This window comes from Heloderma suspectum, chromosome 5, assembly GCF_057233095.1.
Source record: "Heloderma suspectum isolate Gila_16-S chromosome 5, 16-S_ref, whole genome shotgun sequence".
Taxonomy (NCBI): Eukaryota; Metazoa; Chordata; class Lepidosauria; order Squamata; family Helodermatidae; genus Heloderma; species Heloderma suspectum.
In genome coordinates this window covers 159,651,863-159,666,877 of record NC_139462.1, presented here as the reverse complement: position 1 = coordinate 159,666,877, position 15,015 = coordinate 159,651,863, and the positions used below count along the sequence as shown (strand labels likewise).

Sequence of the window (15,015 nt, the reverse complement as noted above, 5' to 3'; positions counted from 1 at the left end):
GCATGGCTCATTAGCTACAGCACCTCTCCTGCCTACCTTTACTAGGGTAGGGGACAGGAAGGGGAAGAGAGTACCACTGTTCTGCACTGTCTGCTGTGTGCACCCTTTTTAATATTTATTAGGGGGCAGGGAGAACTGGAGCTCTAGATTCTAGTGAGATTTTGCTATCTCCTCAAAGGCAGGAGATGCCTTGCTTGGAAGCTCTGCACTTTTATCCAGCCTCCTATCATCCAGGGGTATTGACTTCACTTTTCCAGGCTGTCATCCTGCTGCTGAGGGAGAAAAATCACTGAAAAACCAATTGTCACATTAGTCAACTTTATCATAAGACTGCATAACTCAAAAATCCACTTAGAACATTTCTATTTCAGTAATTGAATACAAAGTGAAAGATTTAATACAATAGGTAACCTAAGTATTGACATATGTGTCTGATGCTAGAAAAGGAGAAAACATAATAGACAAGTTGCTTTGATATCTATGAGAACAAAAAACCATTTAACTGCAGGCAAAATCCATGGTAAACTCTCCTAAGCAACCTCTTCTGAAATGAACTGGAGCAGCACAACAATGCTATCAAAGCTCTTTCACAGTTCAAAAGAGCTTGCAGAAAGATCTTCCTGGGCATAATGCAGATAGAACATTTCTTATCTTCTAACCACGGTTAGGAAATTGGGAGCAGCACATGGGCTCATGCACTCCTCCCTCCCTCCATTCCCTTTTGGAAGCTAACTGTACTGCAGGGTTACATCTGCCTATATGTAATGCTAGCCATGATTAGTTTCAGGCCTGAGTTTACAATTATGTGTTGAAGCCAACCATGTTTAGCATTAACAGTGGTGCAAATGTAACAGTGCATTGAAGTTAGCTCTGAAAAGAGAACATGGGGGAAAATTCATGCACAAGAGGAGAGGAGGGAGTACATGAGACTGCAGCCTACTACTCTCTCTCAACCACGCTTAAGATATCAGTGTTATGGTCTTTACTGGGCAAGATGCATAAGTGCTTTTTATCTTCAGAGAACTGAGAGGAATACTTTTTCTAAGATCATGCCTCTAGCATGTTTATGCTCTTCTTGTGAAAAAAAAAAGTCTAAACAAACATTAAATGTGATGATATGGTATTTCTTACAGATAAGATTCCGTTTAGTGTGTCTATAGTCTCATCATTCACCACATTAAAAAGGGTTACATCTGAACAGAACACACAATGAAAATGTCTTGGTGGAACAAGATCTCTTTGAAATGTATATATTCGTTTATTTATAATATTTATATACTACCTTTCCACAAATGTGACCAATGTGGTGTACAACAATACAAATAAAAACAGTAATACATAAAAACAAAAAGCAAGAAAACTATATTAAAAACCACTATGGGAATGGAAACTCTCTCACCTAAAAAGATACTCCTACCTTAATGTCCTCTGGTTTTTTAATAAATTTTGTAGCCCTAGAAGACCTTCTTTTCTTTCTGACCAGTTAGAGCTTGCACAGCGATTGAGGACTTCAGCCACATCTTCTGTCTGCCGCATATACGTAGGTATGGTGCCATTCCGAGAGCTGTATGATCTTTCTGAGCAGGCACTAGAAGCGTCACTGTTGGCATCATCATCAGAATACATTCCATATGATTCGTATCTCCTCCGCACTGGCTTTTTCTATTAAGCAGAGAATATCATATGAGGAAACATCACAAATTGCAGTACTTTTTTCAAGGCCTGTTCAGACTGTGACATTCAACCCCCCTGACTCCACCATCCCGGACTCCATCATGATCCCCAGGCACAGCTGGAATGGGCATCAAATTCATGAACGTCCTCTCATTTCGCTCACTGCATGCACAAGGTAATACATTAGTTATTTGAAAGGGGATCTCCTCTAACCATGATTAGAACTGCTATAGTAGATACTGAAACTGCCAACAGATGTTCCCAATTTTATTGTGCGTAGATGTGGGGACAAGGGAAGTAGCGTCCAAACAAGCCCTATAATTTTGCCACCTAAAAAATGACAACTTTTAACCTGAGACTCTAAATCACAGCTATCTCTGTATCATTGATCTTAAAACTACTGGTAGTTGCTATAAAACAACAACCTTTTTCGGCAAGGGCACCATGTTCATACTGGTAGCACCTGCACTGATGAGCAACTACACACACACACACACACACACAAACACAAGCAACATTGTACAAATAGTTAGAACCTTCCTTAATTGTGAAGGCACACTGTATCATCAAAGGACAATGACATTTCAAACCACACACACTTCATTTAGAATCTTTCAGCACTGTATATTTATGAACACTTGCCATATGTACATTAACAGGGAAACAAGGGTAGTTATACCTTAGTCCGTATGTCTCCTAAGAGCTGAGAGCAATGAATTATAAAGAAAAACAAAAAGTTATGAATATTGGTGTAAACTGCTGTTGAGAAGTATTGCTAGCAGATGTCATTATGCTATTTCCACTTACAGATGAAGTCTGGCATGATATTTAGTAGTGACTTTTAACACAGGTATAGCTTTAAGTCTTCCCTATAAAAACCTCTTTCAACCATCTCCAGAAAAAAAAAAAATGGACAAAACATAGTTTTAGCTAGGTATACAACTGTAAGTATTCAGCACAAATTCAAATACTGATAAGTGTACAAATAAAAAACTTCAACAGATTTCTTTGAAATTTAGGATTTGACCATTGAATTCTTCTATACATTTTAGTTTGCTAATTTTTATTATAAAGTTATGACATGTCATAAGATTCCACTCTTTATCATCTAACCAAAGACAAATACTGAATTCTTGGAATGCTGTATTCTCCCATACTTTCTCACTGAAAACTACCGGTTCATTGTTTTGAGGGGCAGATGTGGTAGACCAGGGGATATTATGTATGTATAAATTCAATACAGACCAGTTCACTTGTTACTTTGTCTCTGTGGTAAGGTACCAAACGAAGGCTGTGTAAGAACACACAACTAGATTGAGAATTCTTCCAAGAATGTAATAACTACAAAGGACCCACTTAATTATAGGCTAGAAGCATGCTGAGTTGCAGACTATCAAGCTAATGTGTGCACTAAGATTTATAACCGGGCAGGCAGATTATGGTCCAATTCCACACATTTTTCATTGGGGGCTTGGGGGTGGGGTGAAGGATGTGTTTAATCTATGCCAAAGTAGTGACATTATTTTACTATAGTTCTAGATTGCAGCTCCTCATTCTACTGCTCAGTGTATCCTGGGAAGTTCGGAGGGTGTCTGGAGGCTATAAGCTGAGCTCATGGTGAAGCAGTCAAATTAGTGTTGTGAGAACACAAACCAGGGAGGGGAAAAAAAGAGAAATATGCACAGTAGGACATTAAGCGAAGTTGCTGTATCTCCCTGACATGCAATTAAAGTATTAAAAGAACACAACTCAAAATAATGGACATTCATTAACTCAGCTGGGGTTTTCTCATTGTCAGCTACCACTCATCTGCTTTGTGTTTCATAGCAGACAATGAGATCTGGCCAACTACATAGTTCTCTGGTTCAGAAAAAGAGCATACATTCATTCATTTATTCCACTGTGACATCATCATAAATTAATATAGCTCAATCAGTGTACAAGACACCTTATCAAGTGTAATAGGCAAAATATAGGGCAGTCTCTGCTTCCAAGGAGCTTACAGTCTAAAACAGACAATGGGGCAGAGGGCGCGAAGGGATAGAGAGGGGAGATAAAACAGCATCGAGTTATAAATGTGGGCAACATGTACTTAAACTGAGATATAGTCGGGAATGAAGATTAAGGTTAAGCCACAGGCATTATGGAAAAGGTGTGTTTTAAGGAGGGATCTGAAGGAAAAGAGACATGTAACAGCACAGATGTAGCCTTAGTAACCAAACTGGTCAATAGGATAATACATAATTTAAGTTATACTACAAAACTTTTACTATGGCATCCCCCCGAGGGGTGTGTGGTTTTGAGATGCTCACCAAAGCATCTGCTACTGCCTCTTCCACATCTGAGCCTGTGTTCAAGACTCGCATGGCACTAACCGATGAAGACAATCGACTTGACTGACTTATTCCAAAACCTGTGCCTGTCATAATAAGAGAAGAGAAAAGGTTAATCAGAATTTTCCTGGAAGGGTAAAAATGATATTAACCAAAACTCAAATACAGTATTTTGAGAGTTTTACGCTTTCCAATATTTGGAAGCGGTCAAACCCCTACAAAGTATAGATTCTATTCCATTTATTCTGCATCTACCTGACTGATTCCAGCTTATCCAAAGGGACACCTGATTTATTAAGCCAGGGAAGTGAAATGTAAAATAGCTTTCATGCCAGCAACATCAGACTCTTGCTGTAGAAAGCTGGTACTCTTTCACTTGCCATGAGCCAGATGGCTTGGGTCAGATTCTGGCCACAATCTAGACAATTTTACATGCACATACAAGAACTGCCTATGCAGTCACAGTTCTCATACAAGTTTGCCAAAGTAGTTCCCATTGCTAAAGTGACAAGCAACAGTTCAATTTTAAAAGTGGCTTGCCTTTTTAGTTATCAAACTGCAGGAGCAAAACCTTCAAGGAAAGCTCAGGCTACTAATTTAATCATCATCATCTAAAACTGCCCTTTATCAAAAGGTATCAGGGCCATATACAAAACAAGACCAGAAAATTGTCATACAATACTAAAATACAGTAAGAACAAAACAAAATACAGTCATAAAACTAAAAGGCAATAAAATATAAGATGGACAAACCAGCCAGCTAAAATGCCTGAGCAAACAATTTTTTTTTAACCTGGCACTGAAAAGATAGTAAAGTTGGTATCGGTCACACTTCTGCGGGGAGGGAGTTTCAAAAATGGGGCACTGTAACAGAGAATGAGCTCTCCCTTGTGGAAGGTGCTTTGAAGAGAAACTCCTCAGCAGATCTTAAAATACTGACAGGCTGGTACAGGGAGGAGTTCCTTTAGGTTTTTGGTTATCAATCTGTTTAGGGCTTTAAAGGTCAAAATCAGAAGCTTGAATTGGACTCAAAATAGGCAACCAGTGCATCTCCCTCAGGACTGATGTAATGTGATCCCATTTGGCTGCATGTGCTAACGATCTAGCAAGTGCACTCTGCAGTAGTCGAAGCTTCCAGGTAGTCTTCAAGGGCAGCCCCACATACAACACATTAAAGTAATCCAATCAAGATTACTGTACAGTTCTCAGAAGTATGTTCATATAATTTTGTTGGACAGCGGCCTTAATATCTTAATGCAATTAAAGTCAACATAAAACAATTATTTAATTGTACTGCAACACATGATAGTATAAAAATGCAGGAGCTGAAACAATAGCAAATTATTTATTTTTTCTATTAAAATGTGTTAATCACTCTGGAGGTTTTTTTTTTTTTAAGTATGAAGCAAATTGAGGAAAAGTGCAGTCAATATAGCCTATAGCACGACATATAACAAAGCTACATGCATTAATAAAGCTTTAGCAATACAAGATAACAAACAAAATTTAAAAAACCCCCAACAAAATTCATCTGAACTTAGAGAAAGCAAATTGCTTGGGGAAGTGAGGAAAGGAATAATGATTTCATACACTTTATTTTGAACATTCGAAATAATGAACACAAATTAATGCAGAAAACGATAAAAAATACATTGCATAGAAAACAAAATATGGTAAAAAATAATTGAGGATGATGGCACAGATGATAGCAAAGTGTACTCATCCTTCACCTGTAGCCCCATAAACATCTGGAGAGTAGAGGGCACCAGTGGATCTGGAGTGATGCCTGGAAGCTGCAATAACAGGATCATATGAACCTATCTATTACTATAACAGTATAGGACAACTGCACAGAGGGCAACGGAACAAGTTCTGGGCTAAGCCAGGTAGCCCTGCCTAATGAGACTGATTTATATTCAAGAACAACTAAGGGCCAATTCACATCAACAATGGGTGTGAAACAGCTAGAACGATGAGAGTGTTCTCACTGTGGCTATGGGGAGTGTTCCCCATAGCCAGCCACTTGTGTGAAGCTTCTGCTATCATGGATTGTGCTATTGCTAACAATCAATTTTGACATTTATGGCAGCGTGCAAAAATCTTGAACATGGCAGCCATTGCATACAATTGGCTGGCCATAAGCTGGGAGGTGGCGTACACATGATTTTCAAGGTTCTACAAGATGCCCAATTATAATATGACCTGGATAGTCAGGAGATTGTGAGCAATAGATAGGTAGGTAGGTAGGTAGCAGTGTGGGGGTGGAGGAATAATTTGACACACATGAAAATTATTTTTTTCTAATTGAAAAGAATAAGATAATACAATGGAAGCAATCTATCAAACTATGAGGCATACAAAATAGGGACTGGAATAATAAAAATAAACAAAGCAATGTATACTTTCATAGGGAAGATAAAAGTTCAAAGTTGTCAACCTTGAAACTTCACATGACATAAAATGTGATGGTTGATTCTCCTGACAACTTAATTACTTCCAGGAATATTTTAATAACATTTCTCCTTAGCGCAAGTGTTTCTAGAAGTGGTATTCTCTTCACGGCAGACACTACAGAAGCCAATGGCCCATGACATATGAGCACCTAAATTAGAAGCTTGACTGCTTGTGCATGTTGAAATTAAAATGTGTTAATTCAAATTTTAACACACATTAACATGACTTCATCCAACACATAAATCATGTATAGCATGCACAAAATTAAATCACATTTTAGATATAACTTAGTAGAAGGAGTGTAGCAGAAGCATAGGGAAGAATTTTTGTTAAAATAAAAATGGTTGCAATTAAGATTAATAGATATAAATAAGTGCACATTACATTGTATTTCTCATTAAAATATATAAAGTAGTGCCAGATCCTAAGGCCATATATATCTTGCCCATTTGGGGAAAAAAGACTATAGCAGAAGTTGCCTTATCAAAAAAACAGCAGACCTTTGGATGTGAACTAAAGCAAGCTTATACAGAAGAGAGACTTCCAGTGCTTGGACTCAAGCAGTGGCATTGCAGTGATGGATTTTACATAAACAGGAAAACCATTACTTAAAATAAGGTAAGCTCTTCTTAAAGCTGCTTTGAGCTTTTTAATGGAAAAGCATCACATAAAAATAAGAAAAATTGCCAAACAATTAAAAGCATTGCAGGCAGTTCTTTTCTCTTTCTTTAAAGTAATACTACATGCAACTCAAATCAATGTTGGACAAGGGGACTTAATGAATTTTAGGTACTGGTGAGAAAACAATGTCAATACATTATTCAAGCCTGACACTTTCATGGTCATATATCAAGTGTCAAATAAATAAGTTAGAATACTATGACCATGAAAAAAAAGTCTCCTGAAGAATTCGAAACACGTTTTTAAAAGTCTGTCTTATATATACATACTTCAGAAATTTCCAGTGCCTATACCGTCCCCACCCAATTAGATAAACTTTAAAACTATTGGTCAATATTCTATACCCCTTACATGCATTTTTCTAGTTATTTCCAAAAGCTATTATACTACAAGAATGTGCGAGAAAGTGACCATATAGAATTGGCAGTTTCGTATATAACTTGTTTCTTGATTGGACTGTAAATCCACAAGTTTGGTAGGTTAACAAAATCTACAGTCCTTTGAAACTGCATTGCCACTGCTATAATATAGAATTAACTGAATTGCTCTTCATACTAAATAATTATCCATATGATCAAGAATAAAGAAAAATCAAAACAAATCTAGCATAGTAAGAAAAAAGGCTGATAAGCATATGCTACATAAAAAGGACAAACCTGGAATCTGAACACATCAATTTTACAGTCACTAGCCCTAGGGTACAATCCAGAGGTGAGTGCCTATAATCAGAGTTACTGAACAGTGCATCATATATTGGTCCCTAAGAACTCCCAAACTGTTCTTTGAACACCAGTTTTCAAAAACTGCTTAGGGTTTGGTGCAAGAGCCGCTGATAAAGTCATGGGGGGAAAAAGCATTTGCGCATGGAAGATGATTTCCCAGTTAGTAGTGGCTAAGAGGTGTATATGTTGGAGAGACTGCTGACTAATCAGTGTAATATAACCTTGGGATTGCTGCGCATACGCCTCTGAATTGTGCCATCACTCAAGAATTAAATAGCATATTCTTCGGCTCTTCATAGGGCTAAAGTCTCCAGCCAAATAAACAAGCTGTGTGCCTCATAGGCAGGGAAACATTTACTTGTTAAATGCTGTATCTTTATTTAGCTTATATTAGCAGATAATCAAGGGCAAACAGCCATGCAAAACAAGCTCTCCATGTACTTACCAAGGGGTGCAAATGAGCGGACAGGGCTTGTATCCCTGCTACTTTCACGGCTGGCTTCCCGACTGCAACCCTGACTCACACTAGGTCGAGGAATACGACTACCTCGTGCTAGTATGATTCAGGGTACAGACCAACAGCAGCACAGAAAGGGAGAAGACACAGAAAGAGTTGACATTTTAATGCAATCCCATTTTTTTTACCTTTCACAATAAGAATGTGCATTCCTGAAGCATTGATGCCTTCTCTATTAATTCAGTATAAAAATTTACGTATTCTTCCTTACACTGAACTACAGAGGACATATACACTCCAACAGAAGCATTTCTTTATCATGTAATCTAGTGTCAATTTGGAAAATAGTCAAGGGTGTATGAACCTCAAAAAGATATCTAAAAGACAGGGGAAATAAGAAGCCTTAATATATGCTGTATACTTGTTCACACTTATAGATAAGCAGCAAGCCAAGTACTGCGTTTTCATCATTTTCTAATATTTCTAAGAGCTGCTTTACACAACCTGTTTTTCAGGTTGTTTTTCACGCACACTTAGAACTGTGAACTGCTTATACATTGTGTGCAATCAACTCACGTTTTCAAACATGTTCATCACACAGGTATGGCAAGCTACACAGACCGGGCATGACGTCTTGCCATCTATGTGCTGCGACAAACATGAGTTTCATCATCACGCAGTGTCTCAATTAGCCTTAAGTTGACAGATCATGACTGCATGTTTAATGTGCCAACTTTGTTTACTAACTATGCTTCCTCATTTAAAGAAGAAGGATAGTAAGGTAGAGGCTTACTGATGAGCTACTAATCTCAGCATCTGGCATGGCAGCCCAAATCATAACATACAGTCAGCAAATCTGGACTCGGTCACCATATGAGAGACTTGATAATGTGTAAAATTATCTATGATTAGTTAGGAGCCTTACCAACTGACAGTCTAGAAGGACTGGCTTCTCTGCTGCATCCTTGGCTTCGAGGAATCTTGCTCCGTTTTTGTGCTGTTGCAGGACTGACAAGCACTCTCTGAACTCCTGTGTTCATAGTCGAGAGTGCAGTTGTAGTCAAAACTCTTCCAGGGGAACCAGAACGACTGCCAGCTGGAGGCAAACAAAAAGACCTATACATTACAATTAATGCGAAGATTAAAAAGGAAAAAAATGAGTTTTAAAAAAAGTTAAATGAGAAGGAAATTATCTGAAAAGTTGTTTGGAAGAATCTGAAGATAACAAACAGCTTATGTTCTGGAAAAGGTTATGCTGTGTTAAATCAAAGCTACATCAACTCATGCCTAAAAATGATCTTAATATTTGTGACTACTTAACCATATATTAAATACTATTAACTCCCATTTTTCATGATTAAAAACCAAACCAATATTAGAAAACACTCATATAAGACTAGTGGGGATGTATCAGTGCACTGTCACAAACTAGAAAGAATTCTTTGGCTATTTATATGATTCCGGATACTCCAGAAATATAGCTGCAAATAAACTATTTTGCATAATGTTCCCAACACTAATTAGGCTGGGGTGGTAAGTTTGGTGCGGCTAGTGGGTTTGTGATATTCGACTTCTGAAGCAGTCCCTTGTGCCACTCAACAACCCACTCCTGAAGCACAGGAAATAAGTGAATAACCTTCGATGGCCTGCAAAGAGATGTGGTTCAGTAACAAAGTGTATGTGCTAAAAAGACATGCGCTCACCAAAGCAGCTCTTTAGATTACACCCAAATGTTCAAGTATTAAATTTTCTTTGACAATAGGTTTTGGAAGTTAGAACTGTACATTAATCAACAGTTTCACTGCATCTACTGTAAGAAAATATAGACAACCTATTTTCAAATCTCAAATGTCTAGATTACTTTATCTCAGCACTAAATAAAACTGCACTTGACAACTGAAAATTAAAAGCAACTTGATTCTTAGAAAATAAAGAAGATACTCTAACCAAAACAACCTGAGTTCATGGGAATGCATTTATAGCACAACTGAGCATTGCTGAAGAGTGACCCATTAATATTCTAAATAAATAATGGCCCATTTTAAAAACACAACAGGGTGATTAAAGGCTTCTCATGCAAAATTTTAATACATTATTTATGTTTTGGGACTAGCACAATAGGACCTAACATGACCAAGCCACCCTCTCCCACAGACAGCTCAAAATATCCACACATTTAAAGAATTAATGTCATTATAAAGCATGATAGTAAGAAATGACTGAAACTGGACCAGGATGGAGGATGATAGGGTGAGACAATGCTCCATGCAAATACTATGTATGCCACTGTGTGCCATAGGATACAATATATTAATGGAATAAAACAGCAATTCCCAAACTGTGTGCCCTTGTCATACTAGTGTGAAGAGAGAAATTTAACAAACTAAAAGCTTCTACTAGCCCCAAACGCCCATCCACTAAGGAGACAGCGTTTCTGCAAGTTTCACTGCTCTGCCTTGTCTCTTTCCAATCAACATCTGCTGGGGACAGGTAATCTGTTACCTCACTGAACTGGACATGATTCACTCACTACAGACACAGCAGAATTACCTGCCCTCACAAGAGGATTCTCACTCCTCTATGTATCAGTCACCACCCTGGCTTTTCTCCTTTCAGTCAAGAGGCACACTCAGAACAATGACATGCAGAGAAAGACAGGAGGTGGGCTCCTCTGAGGCTGAAGCATCAATTCACCAAAGGTAATTCACACTCTTAAAGGAAACCTTTTTGGAAATAAGTGGCTATCCAATTTTAAATTCAGAAACTAAAATGTACTTCTTGTAGCTGAAGTTTGGGAAATACTGTAGTAGAATGTCCTCTTCTAGATAGGAGTCTATTCAGCAAAGAAGATATATACCAAAACAAATAAGCATACACCGACTCTGTACATTTTTAAACCAGACCAAAAATGATCTGGGTCTCTGCACAGCTTTCAGACTACTTGAAGGATGCAATCCAATATACATTTACCTAGGAGTAAGTCTCATTCACTCAATATGGCTTACTTCTGAGTACACAGGCAGAAATTGTGAAAAGCTATTTGCCCTTTTAAGAGTAAATGTAAACTATTTTAATAAGGATGCGATACTGTGCATTGGCCACATACTTTCAAGTTTATCTCTTTTTTAAAAAAGTGATTATTTTAACTTTCAACCCCATCCTCAAGGCCTTAAGGGCCAGTAATTTGTGTTTTAAATTTATTTTTTAAAAAGTCAAATGAAACCTGAGATGTTAAGAAAACTGAATTCTATGCTCCATGTCAAATTTTGTGGTACAAAACATGAAATTGCAGGTTGCTTCCAGTGTTATGCATATTGATATTGGAAAAATTGTGAAAAGCCTATACAGAGTGTCACATCTGCTGATCACATTTTTTCTCACTGAATGTTCAAACAGCAAAGTATGTGTATGATTGTCATGCATTACAAACTATACTTTTTCTGTCCTTTTTAACTTGGGACTTTTGTAGGTGTTGAAGTAGCCCTGAGGGTGAAAAGCAATGGTCTTTGCAAGTTTCTATTTATAAAAGGATTGAAATGGTTTACAAAACTTGCAACATAACAAAATGTCTCCTTAATCTTTCTTCTCAAGGCTGCTCACTTGTTCATCTCTATTAATAAACCTATGCTTTTAGATTCTATTATTTTTCATGGGAAATTAAATATCCCCTCAATATACTTGCAGTATTCTACCATAAATATTGGGTATTTCTGCTGAATAGGATCCTGTTGTGATGGATGGTCAAACAACAATGCACACAGAAAATCTGAAAAGCCTTACCACCAGACTGTGGATTAGCGGATTGTGATCCTGAACAAGTGTAAAGGCAGGAATAGGGTAAGGGTTTAAAATCCATGAAGAGGGAGGGAGCAGAGCAGATTAACAATGGATGGCAAATGGAAATAAAAAAGCTTTAGTCAGTTCACATAAGAGGGGGGAAATGCCACAAGAGGGTTAGTGCTAAAAGCAGTGCATTTTAGTAGCCTCCACCAGGCTCAGATGCTCATATACAAAGCAGACAGAACAGAAGCTGCACCATTACAGTTCTTCAGCTCTCGAACAAAGAACTGCATAGTAATGAATTTAACTGAAGCAGTGAATCAAGATCTTCTGAAAGCTTCATACAAAGTAAATAAGTGCAAGATTTATTAGCCGAAGAAAAGGTAGCAATAAATCCTTTAATCTAGGGAATTCAATGAAGGTAAAGGAAAGCGGTGGTATTGGGGGAAAGAGGGAAAAGGATACAACAACTTTGTATCTGGCATGCATGTAAAGGTTGTAAAAAAAAAAAACTAAAGATGCCTATCCAACTAAAAGTATTTCAAAGTAAGTATTGTAACATCTACATGCCCCTGGCCTTGCTTTATATTTGGTTCAGTGTGTGTTTGGAAACATAACCAGAGAGACTACACCACCACATTGTTTAAGCATGGCTTTTCATATACTCTTCATGAAAACCATTTAAGAAAACCACACAAACACAGGTCAAACCTTCATTACTGCTTATGTCTTTTTCTTACATTCTCTGTCAAGACTGGATTCACAAATCCCCAACCACCAATTTAAATAAGTATTTCAACCATTAATACATGCCCCCACCCCCATGATACTAAAACCCCATCCCACAGTGAATGTAAATATATGAACAGGGGTCAAGAGATTGCAGTTGGGGCAGGTGAAAATTTGTGCATGCCAGTGATTTTCAAACTTTTTTTTTTTCAGGGACACTTTCTTTGTTAACTTGAGTACTGAGTAATCCTTGTGCTGAAGAATGTTCAGGATACATGGCCAGTTGACAGACACAAAACACTGGCTAGGCCTTTTGGAACTGTTGCCCTACACAAACTGAGGATGCACCTCAACTTCTTAAGGCTTATCAGTAACTAAATCTGAAAGACAAGTTGGAAAGACTTGTCTTTCAGATTTATTTACTGAGGAGCCTTAAGAAGCTTCAAAAGAACACCAGGATTCCCTGTGCACAGCTTGAAAGCCAGTGGTTTTATGCCCTTAGGTAGGAATCTTTAATTCTTTTCACTGCTTAAGGTCTAAACTCTCAGTTGCAGTAGACCTGCATGACGGGAAGAGCACACTTTTAATACCTCAGAATCCATTAATTCCAATGGAATACTTGAGGATGTCTAACTCACTCACAAATCTTTCATACTATTCCAGATGGACAGACATTTTTTGCCAAATTCCTCCGTTTTAGAAATGACTGCCCCAAATCCTAAAACATTCATTTAGGGTAAACTGATTTGTAAATAAAACATAAGAATATAAAGCTTATACATGAGTATTGTTTTAGTACCAAATCAATTTCTTCTAGCATTTCAGGAAGCTACCAGTTTCAAAGCCACTTCCTTCAAATTACTTCTCTCTTTTAGCTATGTAATATTAACATAGATATTACAGTTATTTCAGGCTGCCAATTTCTTTTACAAATTAAATAACATTATTTAAAGTTTTTATAATACTTCAAAATTATTATCCAGTTTCCCCAATAATATGAGCAAGATAGTTAGGAAATTTAAGGCTCACATACTTATCTTCTATAGAAAATGCCTATTTTATAACTTAACGCTGAAATCCTATACATACTTAAGTGGGGGTAATTCCCACTGAACTCAATGGAGCTTACTTCTGAGTAGACCCACACAGGATTGAGTTATAAACATTTCTTTTTTTAAAAAAAAAATCACCCATGTAGCGTCTATAGCAATGAGAGCAGTAAGTGTTCTCACATTTTAGATATTCTGTTTGTGGCATAAGCTTTTGCAAGCTGTCTACCTCTTTAGTTGCATGAAGAGCACTGAGACAGTGGTACAAAAAGGAAGACTGCTTGTATACACTGTATACTTTTCTTCCTTTTTTTACTGAGAAAGAAGTAGATGTAGAGTTTGCATATATTTGCTTTACAGCATTTACATTTCCCTAATCTTAATGCTTCTACTCAGAAATTAATGACGTATACTGTCATTACATATACAATGATGCACATACATATATCCATACACCTACCACCTTTTCAGACTACTTCACAGATACTATCAAGTAGGCTGCTGTCTATGAAAACTCATGCCACAATAAAACCAACTAGTCTCAGAACAAGAATACTACATAAGTAATGCCATGCCATAGCAGGGTGATTTAAAAGCTTATTTTTGTCATGAGCTATCTCAGATTGAGATCTGTCTGAACACTGACATACAGATAGGGGCATTTTACACATTAAGCAGAAGCAAATCCAGGTTTGCCATCCAGTGTACACTTAACAAGGTGCAACAGCAAGTTGCAGCTCCTTGATTAGGATATACGTGTTTGCAAAGCTGTTTGTCACAGTCATCTTTTAAATGTATACTTAAGACACAGAATAGATAGTAGGTGAAGTAGCCTGTATAGTCCTCATAATCCAGCAATTTCATATGGGCATGGAAGCACTGATACACACAGTGAGCTCTAGACTGGGGCCAACGTTTAAAATCCATTGATGCTGAAGTGATTCAGGGTTCTGAAGGCATCCACTTCCAGTGCTAAAACAAGGAACTCTGCATTTGGGGTGGGTTAGGATAATTTTAGAAATGTGATGTTTTTAATGTTGAATTTTATTGTTTTGAACTGTTTTTATTGTTGTACATCGCCCAGAGTGGCTGGGTGACCAGCCAGTTGGGTGATTAATAAATTTAATCAATCAATC

The 15,015-nt window shown here is 37.5% G+C and overlaps 1 protein-coding gene across 29 annotated transcripts in view; it reads right to left on the bottom strand.

Moving 5' to 3' along the window:
- Positions 1-15,015, bottom strand: part of CLASP2 (cytoplasmic linker associated protein 2) — a 185,015-nt gene that overhangs the window by 41,350 nt on the left and 128,650 nt on the right. For 9 of the 29 annotated variants that reach the window (XM_084857987.1, XM_084857997.1, XM_084857994.1 and 6 more), the window contains 6 exons: positions 9,247-9,417; positions 8,310-8,417; positions 5,738-5,800; positions 3,987-4,093; positions 2,354-2,377; positions 1,418-1,662 (listed from right to left, as the gene is read on the bottom strand). In XM_084857987.1, coding sequence (XP_084714113.1) covers positions 1,418-1,662; positions 2,354-2,377; positions 3,987-4,093; positions 5,738-5,800; positions 8,310-8,417; positions 9,247-9,417 — 718 coding nt within the window. The remainder of the gene's footprint in view (positions 1-1,417; positions 1,663-2,353; positions 2,378-3,986; positions 4,094-5,737; positions 5,801-8,309; positions 8,418-9,246; positions 9,418-15,015) is intronic. The other 20 variants (XM_084858012.1, XM_084858003.1, XM_084858015.1 and 17 more) reach the window with 5 other exon arrangements.